The 11,897-nt window shown below is 35.2% G+C and overlaps 1 protein-coding gene across 2 annotated transcripts; it reads left to right on the forward strand.

Moving 5' to 3' along the window:
• The first annotated feature begins 1,836 nt into the window (after window positions 1-1,836).
• Window positions 1,837-11,312, forward strand: LOC109173419 (CTD small phosphatase-like protein 2). Of its 2 annotated transcripts, none has more exons than XM_019322650.1 (9): window positions 1,837-1,957; window positions 3,729-3,936; window positions 4,252-4,388; window positions 5,321-5,423; window positions 5,870-6,397; window positions 6,719-7,056; window positions 7,567-7,711; window positions 10,834-10,882; window positions 11,002-11,312. In XM_019322650.1, the coding sequence occupies exons 2-9, from the start codon at window positions 3,771-3,773 to the stop codon at window positions 11,066-11,068; spliced, it is 1,533 nt and encodes a 510-aa protein (XP_019178195.1). In that variant the 5' UTR covers window positions 1,837-1,957; window positions 3,729-3,770; the 3' UTR covers window positions 11,069-11,312. The 2 variants fall into 2 exon arrangements, with proteins under 2 accessions (XP_019178195.1, XP_019178196.1); XM_019322651.1 differs by lacking the exon at window positions 1,837-1,957 and adding an exon at window positions 2,039-2,194.
• The last annotated feature ends 585 nt before the right edge of the window (window positions 11,313-11,897 follow it).

The raw sequence follows: 11,897 nt of genomic DNA on the forward strand, positions 1-11,897 counted from the left end.
CGGTAAAAATTGGCCAAGGCACTTTTGTTATTATATATACTAGTAAATTACTTGTGCAATGCACGAATAATTATATATATATATATATATATATATATATATATATATATATATATATATATATATATATATATATATATATATATATATATATATATATATATATATATATATATATATATATATATATATATTAAGTTAATAAATTAAATATGAAATTATAAATAATACTAATATTTTTGAAAGTATACATTTATTTGATTATTATAAGATTATTGCAAAATTATCAGTCAATTAATTGAATAATATATGACTCGTTTGTCTGCAATTATCTAGGAATAATCTATATGTAATATGATTTATGTAACTATATTATTACTAAAATAAATATGAAAAGGGTAAATAATTTAATTGCTATCTGCAATTCTAATAAGAGCAACGTTAGGCCCTTAACTGTAACAAAAAAATATCGGTAGTATTGTTTCTTATCATATTATTATTTTGATTTTAGTATTTTATTTATGATTTTCCTTATTCCCCTCTATTATATTATTTTCACAACTCATGAAACATGTAGGGGAAAAACTACTACTGTCAAATATCAATAGATGTTTGTAAGATAAAGAGTTAATAGTAAAACTAAGATCTCATCATATACACAACAAGACAAATCTAAAACTTTCTACACCATAATCTCATTGCACGATGAATCCATCTATGCTACCACTAGTAACCCAATTGAAATTGTCCATTGACTATAACTTTTCGGAGGAAATAATGCTTGTGATGACTAAAATTGACCATTGACTATAATAAAGTTACCAATTTGTTATTTAGTTAACGCCTTAACGGATGTCTAACGGCAAAATAAACGGAAAACCAAATTGATTACGATTTTTAAAGTTAAGGGACTTAATTGATAAAAAAAAAAAAAACAATGACCAAATCAATAATTTCGCTATAATTAAGAAACCATTTCAGTAATTAAATAGATGTACCTTATAATGATGTAGCAATGATTTAGGTAATCTGAAGACAGTTACTATGTTTGAAAACAAATCGTATTGTCTTATATTATTTTTTATAATAATAACAATAATATGTCAGAAACGTGATCTCATAATTTCACAAAGACTATTAATTAACCCTAGCATTCTAACTACACCACCTTTATTACATTCTAACATTTGAAAGCATTATTTATAATTCCTCAATTACAGCGATAATATTACAACATTGTGTTAATCTACTTAATATAATATATTAATATTAATAACAACTTTTATTATTATGATTATCTACTCTCACATGTAAGTCTGTAAGTGTTTGACTGCTCTTTATCTCCATCTATATTGTAATAAAATTTTTCAAAAACATAAAAAACGAATTCACATCTCCCTCCAGTTTTTAGTCTTTTAGCGCTCATCTTAAGAGCGTGTTAAGCACGCACGCTCATCGCACGTAAAGCAGCCATTTCTTGCACGGCTCCTCTCTTTCCGCAAACCTGCACGTGTCAAGGCGTTGGATGACCTGGACTTTGTACACGTGGCAGAATTCTACTATCCCTCAGGACTCAAATCCCAGCCATTCTCCCAATCTCAGACAATTTCACTTAAGCACGGGCCTTTATCCTATACAAATGAGATTTCTCTCCCGTCACTGCAACCACCAACCAAAATTGCCCACGTGGAAACCGTACACATTATTGTCCTAAAGGTACTACCCATAAAGCACGCCGGACAAGCACGTCTCCTGGTTTCGGCTACACTGGATAGAACCCCGGTACACCTCCCTGTCAGGGTTGCAGCTGTCTATAAATACAAGCACAGCAAAAATATAGTGATAGATAAAAAATTTAGAGAGAGAAAGCGCGTTTCTTGAGGAGGGGCGGGCGAGAGAGAGAGAGAGAGAGAATAGGGGGGGGGGGGGGGGGGGGGGACTTCTGCTCCCTCTGCAGGTATATACGGACAAAAAATATTTATTTATTTATATATATAATCCATTTTTATTGGCTAATTGTATGTAATTACGGTTTATCTTCTGTTTATTTCGGTGTGTTTTTATTTTGTGAAAATTGAGGTTGTGGAATTGTGTTGGTGAATTTTGAGCTTGGTGGTAAGGTGATGCCGGTGGATTATAGGGTTTTCTCGGCTTGGATTTGGTGGTTTTGAATGTAATCTCTTGACTTGCTTGTGTAAGTTTGTCGAATTACAGATGTTTGGTGGTGGATTTAACTCTTTGAGTTGAGTTGACTTCGTCTGTCGTAGGGCTTACTTGAATTACTTGGAGATTTTTGGTTTTCTCGATTTAAATTTACTGATTGTTTGGTTGTCGTTTGTGGATTGAAGTGTTTGAGTTGAGTTGACTTCGTTTCTGTTTAGGGTTTACTCGAATTTCTTGGGGGTTGGGTGGGGTTTTGCGCTGCTTCCGGGATTTGTTGATTCAAGTTGAAGCCTTTCATTAGCTATTGTTGTTGTTGTTGTTGTTTTTAAGCTTTAATTTGATGAATTGTCTTGAAGGATGGTTTAGTTGGGGGGAGGGGTGTAGAATGCTGGTCTCGGCTTTTCTTGCTTAATGTTGAAACCTTTTGGCTGCTTTATTTTTTATTTCCTACTTTAACTTAGATGAATTATCTTGATCTGTGCTGTAAGTTCTGGTTTATGAATTATGTCTGAACATGCAGGGTGGAGGTATAGAAGTTTAGCCCTGTATCTGGTCTCTTCTAACTAGAGTCATTTATTGTTAAAGCTTGGTTGCATGAGGAGTGAAAATAATGTTTATTCACTGTGCATAACTGCATATGATAAAGGAAGTGTAAAGTGAACACTAAACAGCATATCTTACTGATTTGATCTGATGAAATAAGATATAACCCAAAAAGTGAGACCATAAATTGGAGTAAAAAAGTAATAACAGAAGGGTTATGTGATGCTTGGTTGATTATTTTTCAACTTATTTTTATTTTAAATTCCAATAAATACACAAAAGAATGAGTAAATGCAGTCACAATCATGAGTAAAGATGTGTTTGATAATTCAAACAACTTTAGCCGGGAAGACAATAGTCACAATACTATAAAAGAAAAGAGAACTTTCCATAACTTCCATAACATTTTCCACAATTTGGCATTCATTTGTTCTAATGTGAGCACTCCACATCTAATGCTAATATTTATTAAATTAGCCAATCTGTGGAGATCCTTTTCCCTTTTCTTTAATTGCTGGTGATTTTTTTGGCTACTTTAGGAAGCTACTTCTAGATTATGATGTATGCAAATCATTTTGGTAACATGTATTATAGATTAAGAATGAGGCAATCAGATCTTTGAACAAGTAAGGTTAACAAAAAATTAAGTTTTTAAAAGGAAACTCAAGTGTCTAATGTAGCTTTTTATGCATGATTTTCTTCATATCAATCTTTGAGTGAACAAGTGTTCGACTGGTTGTTCTCCAATAATTACAGTGAACTTTATTTGTAGAGAGAAAAGTGGGGTAAGGGTGTTGAAAGTGTGGGGCTTTAGCATTTGATGTGGAAGTTAATGAGGAAGTGAAAGGAACTCGAGTCTCCTCCTCCTCTTGCTTTGATTATCTTCTCTCTTTGCTGCCTTTATTTATGGATCAATACCAAAGAGGCTCTGACTCATCTCTTCTATGATAAATGATTTTCATGATCTCTTGTGACTGATCTGCTTGTGACAACATTTTTCCTTCACCTGCATATGCTGCCAGTGTCATATCAAGATCTCAAAAGATATCAGAATTGTGGGTTAGATGCCATCAATAAAGATGAAGGCAAAGTCAACCACATCCTGTCCGAGAGAAAAAAATGGTCTTCACATCTGCGAAAAATCAAGTGTTATATACAAGAATCCCCTCTCTCATGTCAAAAATGCTCAAAATGGAGAACTTGTTGATTTTATTCAAAATCATCATGATGGTAAGTGATGTAGGTCTGAAATTCAGCTTATTTAATTATTTAATTAAATTAAATCAATATAGTAGGCTAAAAAGAAACAGTGTTATTGTGTGTATTTTAAGAAAATTCATACACTTCACATTGTTTTATATTAACATGCTTACATGCTGAAGGGATGTAGCTTATTTAATGGTTCCCACTTTTTTAAAACTGTCTTTTTATCTTAATGTTTTGTGTTTTTGTGTGGTGCCTTGTCTTGATTATTTAGTCTACATAAAATGAATATCATGAAGGGTTTCTGCAAGCATTACTAAGTTTCTACTATTGTTCTTGTAGTTTCATTTTGCAGCAGAGCATTCCTGGATGATTTCAGAGAAGACAGAGCTCAAGGTGATGAATTGCATAATGGAGAAGATCCTCCACTTGAAAAGAAGCAATTACCTCTGAGTGATTCTGCAACCCTTAGCAGCATGGTAAATTTGATAATTTTTTAGTCTTGGAGTTCTATTTTTTGATCCCTAAGATATATATACACAAAGTTGTACATTACAGCACAGACTGAGTTTGTTTTGGTTCACACTTCTGACTTAAGGGGATGGAGGTGTCTCCTCTGCCCAACTTATCTGCTCACTCGTGTAGTTAGCTTGCTGATCATTTATATAGTTTGATGGGGATGTGCCTAGGCTCTTCTTTGACGATAGGTGGTTGAACCTTCTGGGCTGAAAAAAACAGTTTATTTTTACCATAACTTGGTAACCTGATACCTATAGTAAGCTGTTAGTGACCACCACTGTAAAATAATATGGAGTAATACTTTCTGTTGTCTTGTCTTTCATATTTCGTTTCGTGTTCGCCTTTTCTGATTCTTGTCCATCTGTTTGTTCTGATATTTATATGATTGTATCCCCTACTATTATCTGATTATTCTTCTTTTCATTTGGATTATTTGAGTCATTTTTCAGCTGATAGTCATTTGGCATTTGGTAAAATCTTTGGCTTGGACCGTCATTCATTACTAAAACTGAAAGTAATTTATAGTTGACTGTCACTGGGAATTATAGGCGTTACTGATAAGTGTAGGACTATTTTGGTTATTGCTTCTTAAAACGCAAAATTTTAATGAATGAGACCATGGATTTTGATCTATAAGTGTTCTTGTTTAGCTTTGCTGATCCTTTTATCATTTATGTATAGCTTTAATAAACTATTGTGTCTTTTATTTCCTTTTTCATTTTCATTGCAATTTATTTACATTCTGTAATCTTGTTAATGTTAAGCATTGGTGTTGAAAATCAGTTTGCTTTCTGATTTATAGTTTTGAGTTGTTTACAGATTGAAAATGTGAAATTCAGGTATTTAAATTTCAAATATTAAGCTGACTTACCATGTTCGAAACTTGTGCTAGGATTCTATACCGACAACCTGCACATCAAGCATGGAGACAATTTTTTCTCCTATTCTGGAATCCATTGATGCCCATAATGAGTCAAATGTCCCCAGTGATGGAGGTATATTCTAAGACTTTTGAAATCACTGTTTAGATGTTCCAAGAGGGACTTTCATTTAAATAAGGTTTCTTGAAATATTACATCAGTAGATAGTAAGATTTGAGATCAAGCTGCTTTTTGTTCTCTTGTATATAGAAGGAATTAATGAGGTAACATTATTATTAACAGGGTAGTCTTGTGTATCTTTTATGAATAAATGAGTAATATTATCTACAAAAAAAAATGTGAAGCAGTCTACAACTTTTCCCTTGACTTTGTTTGGTGCCCATGTCAAAATCCAATGAGAGATAGTAATTATTGATTTTGGAGTCAATAAATAGTTAAATAATTCCTTTACAATTCCACTATTATTATTATTTTAAAATTTATAATATTACCACATCTGTATGAGAGAAACAGAATGGAAAGTCTAATTTTCGCAATCTGATTCTTCTTGATGGCTGTAGGGAGCAATGATCTCTATCTGCCATTGTTGGAGACAGAAGATAGCGATAGCAGTGGAAGTTCATGTGAATATCATACATGCAATGTATCAGATTTCTACATTTCTGACATGATTGTTTCTGCTTTACCTACTGATGATGGAATAACTTATGATGATGGTTCAGCCACCATGTTTTTCTCTGATTACAAATGTGAAGAGCCAAATATGCTTACTAACATGTCTGAGGAATACATGGTATTTCCTTTTCTTGAACATACTCCAGAAGCTGGGCATGACAATGATAATAGAACTTGCAGAGAAAACATTACTGATTCTGACCAATCAAGCTTATATTTGGCAATCCACCAATTGAGATCCTCTGATCAGGAAAATGCTGTCTTTACACACTCAGAATCAGATCAATCTGATTGCTTTGATCCACACATGTTTATTAGAAACATGCCGGATGGACCAGATGTGGCAAAGCCGGCCATAGTGCCAAATAAATTGGAGAAAAAAAAACCAGTCACCCTCGTACTGGATCTGGATGGTAGGTTATTTTCTGTATTTTCCTTTTCCATGTATTGGCATTCATTACGCTATGTTGTAGAATGATTTTAGAATTTAGGTAACCAAATGCTTTTTGTTTATCAGTAATATCTTTAGTAAATATCTTACCATTTATGAGGCATTCAGATTCTTATTGGATGGATCTAATACTAAACATAAAAATGAAATTTGGGGGGTACTTTAGATTTTATATTTGTAGGTCTCAAACTGTCAAACTGCAATGCTTGCTCCCATTGCATGTAGTCTGGTGGTCACAGTTCGACATTTTAACATATTCTAATGTTGCTTTTCATGTGTCCAGAGACACTTGTCCATTCTACGCTGGAAGAGTGTGATAATGCAGACTTCACATTTCCAGTCTTTTTCAACATGAAAGAGCATATTGTATATGTAAAACAGAGGCCTCATCTCAGGTCATTTCTGGAGAGAGTTTCAGATCTGTTTGAAATTGTAATATTCACAGCAAGTCAAAGCGTCTATGCAAAGCAGCTACTAGACATACTAGATCCTGATGGGAAGTATATTTCGAGACGAGCTTATCGTGAATCATGCATCTTTTCAGATGGTACTTACACCAAAGACTTGACAGTGTTGGGCGTTGATCTTGCAAAGGTTGTAATTATTGATAATTCTCCACAGGTAGTTACCTATCCATTATATTTGACATTGAATTCTTAAGTTAAAACTTTAAAAGATATCTTTATTTGTTGTATGTTCTATTTTTAGTTATGATTTAATATTGTTATGCCTGATCTTTATTTGTTAAGAAAGATGTGTACATGGGATATGGAATCTCAGAATTACTCCTTATCAGACTTGTGACAACAAGGTTTGGTTTGAGGATTTATATTTCCTTTTTTTTTTTTTTTTGTTTTTTTTTCCTTGACCTTCTGGAGAAAGAAGAGCACCCCCCCCCCCCCCCAAAAAAAAAAAAAAAAAAGACAAACTTTCAGAGATGTATTTAGGGTCTGAATTAGACTCAAGGTTTAGGGAAGAAATGTGGTCTGAGTTTCAAATATTTATTATTGATCTAATTTTAGCCTCTTTGCCCTATTGTTAGAAGCAAATTTAGTAATGAGGACTTGCCTGTTAAGAGAACGGTGAATCGTGAAGATGTAATTGAATAATACTTTTACTTCTTGATTTCAGGTTTTCAGGTTACAAGTGAATAATGGAATTCCTATCAAGAGTTGGTTTGATGACCCATCAGATTCTGCACTGATTTCACTACTACCATTTCTTGAGATATTGGCTGGTGCAGATGATGTTCGTCCTATCATTGCTGAGAAATTCGGTAACAAGGAATAAGAGTTCCTCTCCCTAGTAGTTCCTTTAACAGATCCTTGTCTCTTTCATCATTTTAAGAACATTTAGGTGCTCGTTTTTCTATCCATTATGAGCCATGATATGATTTTATTTTTCAAATAAGAATATTACCCTCTCCTGCTTGCATCAGCTTTGGTGCTTACTTCCTTACCTTTACCCTTTGACAAGCTTTCAGTTCATCTAATTGTTGCAGAAGGTAGTTGACAAGAGTTCCTTGGTTTGTGCAATGTACAGTTATAGGTTCTTATAAGAAACAGTTATAGGTTTGCAGTTCTTTTCAAGTTTGTGTATATCTATCAATTTTTGTGAAATGAATTTTGTGATTTCTTGGAAGTCTCATATCTGAATCTGATTAATCCTTCTTTTATTTTACGTTGGAGTTAACTTATTTGAACAGTAGCTTCAACTTTAATTCATATTTGGAAAGAAACTTGAGTAAGATTTGCAACATGTTTGATTACCAAATGTGGTTTGGTTGATGCTTTCTGTACTGGCTTTTTGTCACTTGCTTGATAATTATGGTTTTTTAAGTGATGGTTTGAATCTCTAATTCTAGTATGATAATCAAAGCAAAAAAGAAAGAAAAAAACATATAAGGAAAAGTCCTCTTCTTTGTTTATTTCTATATATTTAAATGTAATTTTTTTGTATGTTTATTATGCTGAATATATGCAAAGCATGAATGCATGATATATATCGAATGCCAAAAGGCTGTGAATAATTCTGTAACCTAATTAATAACCTATAAGGTTAGGTAGTGTGTGGGTTAGGGTGGCGTTGAATTCTTTATGGTTAGAGATTACTGTTAAGAAATAAAACTCTCTATATATTTCTCTTACTTCTTCCAAACTACACACTGCCACATATATACATGCTAAACACAATGTAGAAGACCCTTCACATCTCTACTTTACTATCCATGGCCCTTCACATCCCTTTGGCTTTTCATATGCCTTGGCCCTTCATATCCCTACTTTATTCACTTCTAACACTCCCCCCAAGCTGGAGCATAGATATTAATCATGCCCAACTTGTCAAAATATATCACATGAGCCATAGGACTTCACATCTTGAGTCATAACCTTCGAGATCAACACCCATGTCTCGAACCGCTTGAACAATCTTCAAACCACGCTGTGCCAAATCAGTCCACAGCTCAACTTGTTGCACCAACAAAGCTTCCACGAAGCCAAAATCAGGCCAAACACTACAGCGCACATGCTACTCACACCCCACACCATTATCAACACTGCCTAACACCACAGTGCTCCTGCTTTTCGCACCACAAACCATTATTAGCGCTGCCCAACACCAGTGTTTTCCTGTTTTCCTGGTGCACACAAATTGGTTCATCCTGAACCAATTCTTCTTCAACCATCGGCCTCCCATAACTGCCGTGGCATATGCCAGGTCCGCATCCCTCCTGGCATCCGTGTTGCCCATCACTGCAGCACCCAGGATTGATTCACATTGAATAAGCTGCACTGACTCAACTCATACCAAAATATGAGACTTATCCTATGACCCATAGCCCAAACAACATATAAACTAAACTTAATAAGGCCACAAATTATAAAAAACAACACAAAATAACATAAACCCTACTGGCCAATTATTCTTTCTCCTTATCTCCAAAAACCAAACCACCGCCTTCTCCTTTGTATGCAGTGGTGGTAGCAGAAGCAGTAGCCTGCACAAGTAGCAGTTTGACAGCAGAAACAGCAGCATCACAACTGTCACAGACCTGGAGAACACCGAAACCTCTCACTCTTCACCTAGGTCGACTCTCCTCTTCACGACGAAACTCCCGGTGGAGTTGCCGTCGAAAACGGTCGCGGGAAAAGGCCTCACGCGCCCTCACGCGCCGGCGCGTGGTCATCGGAGCTCAGGTCAGCTGCGGCGCGTGGAGGCTACGTTGGTCGCTCCGCTTCCTCTGGCGGCGTCGCCTCCTTGCGCCGATCAATGCCCACTGGGTTCTAATACCATGTTAAGAAATAAAACTCTCTTACTTCTTCCCAAACTACACACTGCAATATATATACATGCTAAACACAATGTAGAAGACCCTTCACATCCCTACTTTACTATCCATGGCCTTCACATCCCTTTGGCTTTTCATATGCCTTAATCCTTCATATCCCTACTTTATTCACTTCTAACAATTACCATTAGGGAGACTAATTACAACCTTCCCTTTTATGAAGATAATAACTTGCTTGGAATCCTAATTTTTAGATTAACAAGGTGTGCTGCTTTTCAAATATTAGCAGGCATTAATTATGTGAAGTAGTTGAACCAATTATAATTCTCCAACCAATTACCTAAATGTTGAATGGTTTTTGCCAGTGGTGTGAGCTTGTTAGAGCTTTACTGCAAGTGTCCTTTTGAATATTTGCTTGGATTAAATTTCCTAGTCAATACTCAATAGAAACACTAAATTGAGTCTGTCCTACTGAATGCCAAATGCTAAAACCGTATAGTAGTTATTCACAGTGCACAAATGACCATGCAAGTTTTGGGGTAGGGGGGGGGGGTTGATGTGTGCTACTTTACCTCTAGTTTTAGAGAGTTTTTTTGGGATTAAACCCATGACCTATGGATAAACACTAAGCACTTGGGGCCACAGTGGGGATGGTTGGTGTTTATGAAATTAGATATTTGTCCCTACTTCTAAATTTCAGAGTTTAGATCTTGATAGGGGATTGACTATATCCTGACAGAAATGTGGTTCTTAATATTCTTTTGGGCCTTAATTTATCATAGGTTGGTGGATTTGGATATTTTACAATGGTAGGGTTTGATCGAATTCAGTTGGCATTGAGTGGATATGTGGATTAGTGAAAGGTAGTCCATCCCCCCAGCCACTCCCACCAACTGTCCCTCTTTTCTATCTCTTGTGTTGTGTTTAACTAGTGACAGGTGGTCGCGGTAACTGCTGAGACATTAAGTCACTTATATGATGATAATGGCAAGATAAAGATGATGGATTTGGGATCTGTGGACCAGATGACCATGATATTGTTGTGATTAATATGATGTGCTGATGATAACTCTTTTAGACCTTTACAGTTTTGAATCCCTTATCTGCAGGTCAGTTGGAGATACCTAATGTTTTGGCCACGAAGTGGACTAATATTAGGTACGCCATATTGGTTTTCTAATTTGTTTTCTCTAACTTGTGCAAAAAATGCACACTAGACTGACATTGTCACCCGTCTTCTGCTGCTGCTTCTTGTTCTTGCCCCCTTTTGCTCAAAGATCTAGGGAAAAATTCAATTCATGGAAGATGTTTTGGCAATATTGCATTTCCTGCCACTTTTTCTAGGTCAATGTATCTATTGTATGTATAGAATGCTAATTCTAAGGGTTCATAAACCCTCATCCGTGTCCCCGGTTTTGGATCTTGTTTCGGGCCTACTACTTATCTTTCATTAGAACTTGGTTTTGGTGGATGTAAGATTTTTGTTTGTGCCATCAGATAACTGAACTAAACTAATTTTCCCTGAGAAATTGTAAATACAACAAGTTGGTTGCTCTCAGAGGCAATGTAATGATACAACTGTTAAACTTCTTGGTATTTCTCTCATCAAAAACTCGGTGAGAGTATTGTGTGTTGAATATCTTAGTTTTCTGATTTTATTCAGCTTTTGGGTGTCGTGACATCTTTAAAGATTTATAACCCTTGTGTGAGCTGCTTCCTTCATGTTTGGTTGGTTGTTACATGCTTCTCTTAATCTTTTTCTTGGTTTAATGAGCAAGTGACAACTGATGTTTACCTATTAAGGAAGATCCTCATTCCTCCAAGTGCGATTGAATCTCATCAACAATAGTACCAATTACCAAAGAGGGTAATATTTAAATCTCTAGTGACAACATTTGTTACCACTTGTGCATCTGTCTTAAGAAACACCTGGTTCCACCTCTTTTGTTTAATCCAACTCAAGGCCTCTCGAGCACTGAGTATAGCCCTTCCCTATATGACAGCACTACCCACCTCATCAAACCCTTCGCGTCTCTCAAAATCCATCCAATATCTAAATCTAAATAAAAACATAATAAGTGTGAATGAAAGTTGTACCCCCATTTATGTCTGTTTTTTTCGTTAAGTTTTTTTGTACATTATGTTATAAAAGTTGTACATTAAAGTAATTTGG

The sequence above is a fragment of the Ipomoea nil genome, unplaced genomic scaffold (genome assembly GCF_001879475.1).
Source record: "Ipomoea nil cultivar Tokyo-kokei standard unplaced genomic scaffold, Asagao_1.1 scaffold0480, whole genome shotgun sequence".
NCBI lineage: Eukaryota > Viridiplantae > Streptophyta > Magnoliopsida > Solanales > Convolvulaceae > Ipomoea > Ipomoea nil.

Coding starts and splice junctions, on each gene's coding strand:
- LOC109173419 (XM_019322650.1), top strand. CDS start 3,771: ATGCCATCAATAAAGATGAAGGCAAAGTCAACCACATCCTGTCCGAGA. Junction 5,424..5,869: donor AAATGTCCCCAGTGATGGAG/GTATATTCTAAG, acceptor TGATGGCTGTAG/GGAGCAATGATCTCTATCTG. Junction 6,398..6,718: donor CCTCGTACTGGATCTGGATG/GTAGGTTATTTT, acceptor TCATGTGTCCAG/AGACACTTGTCCATTCTACG.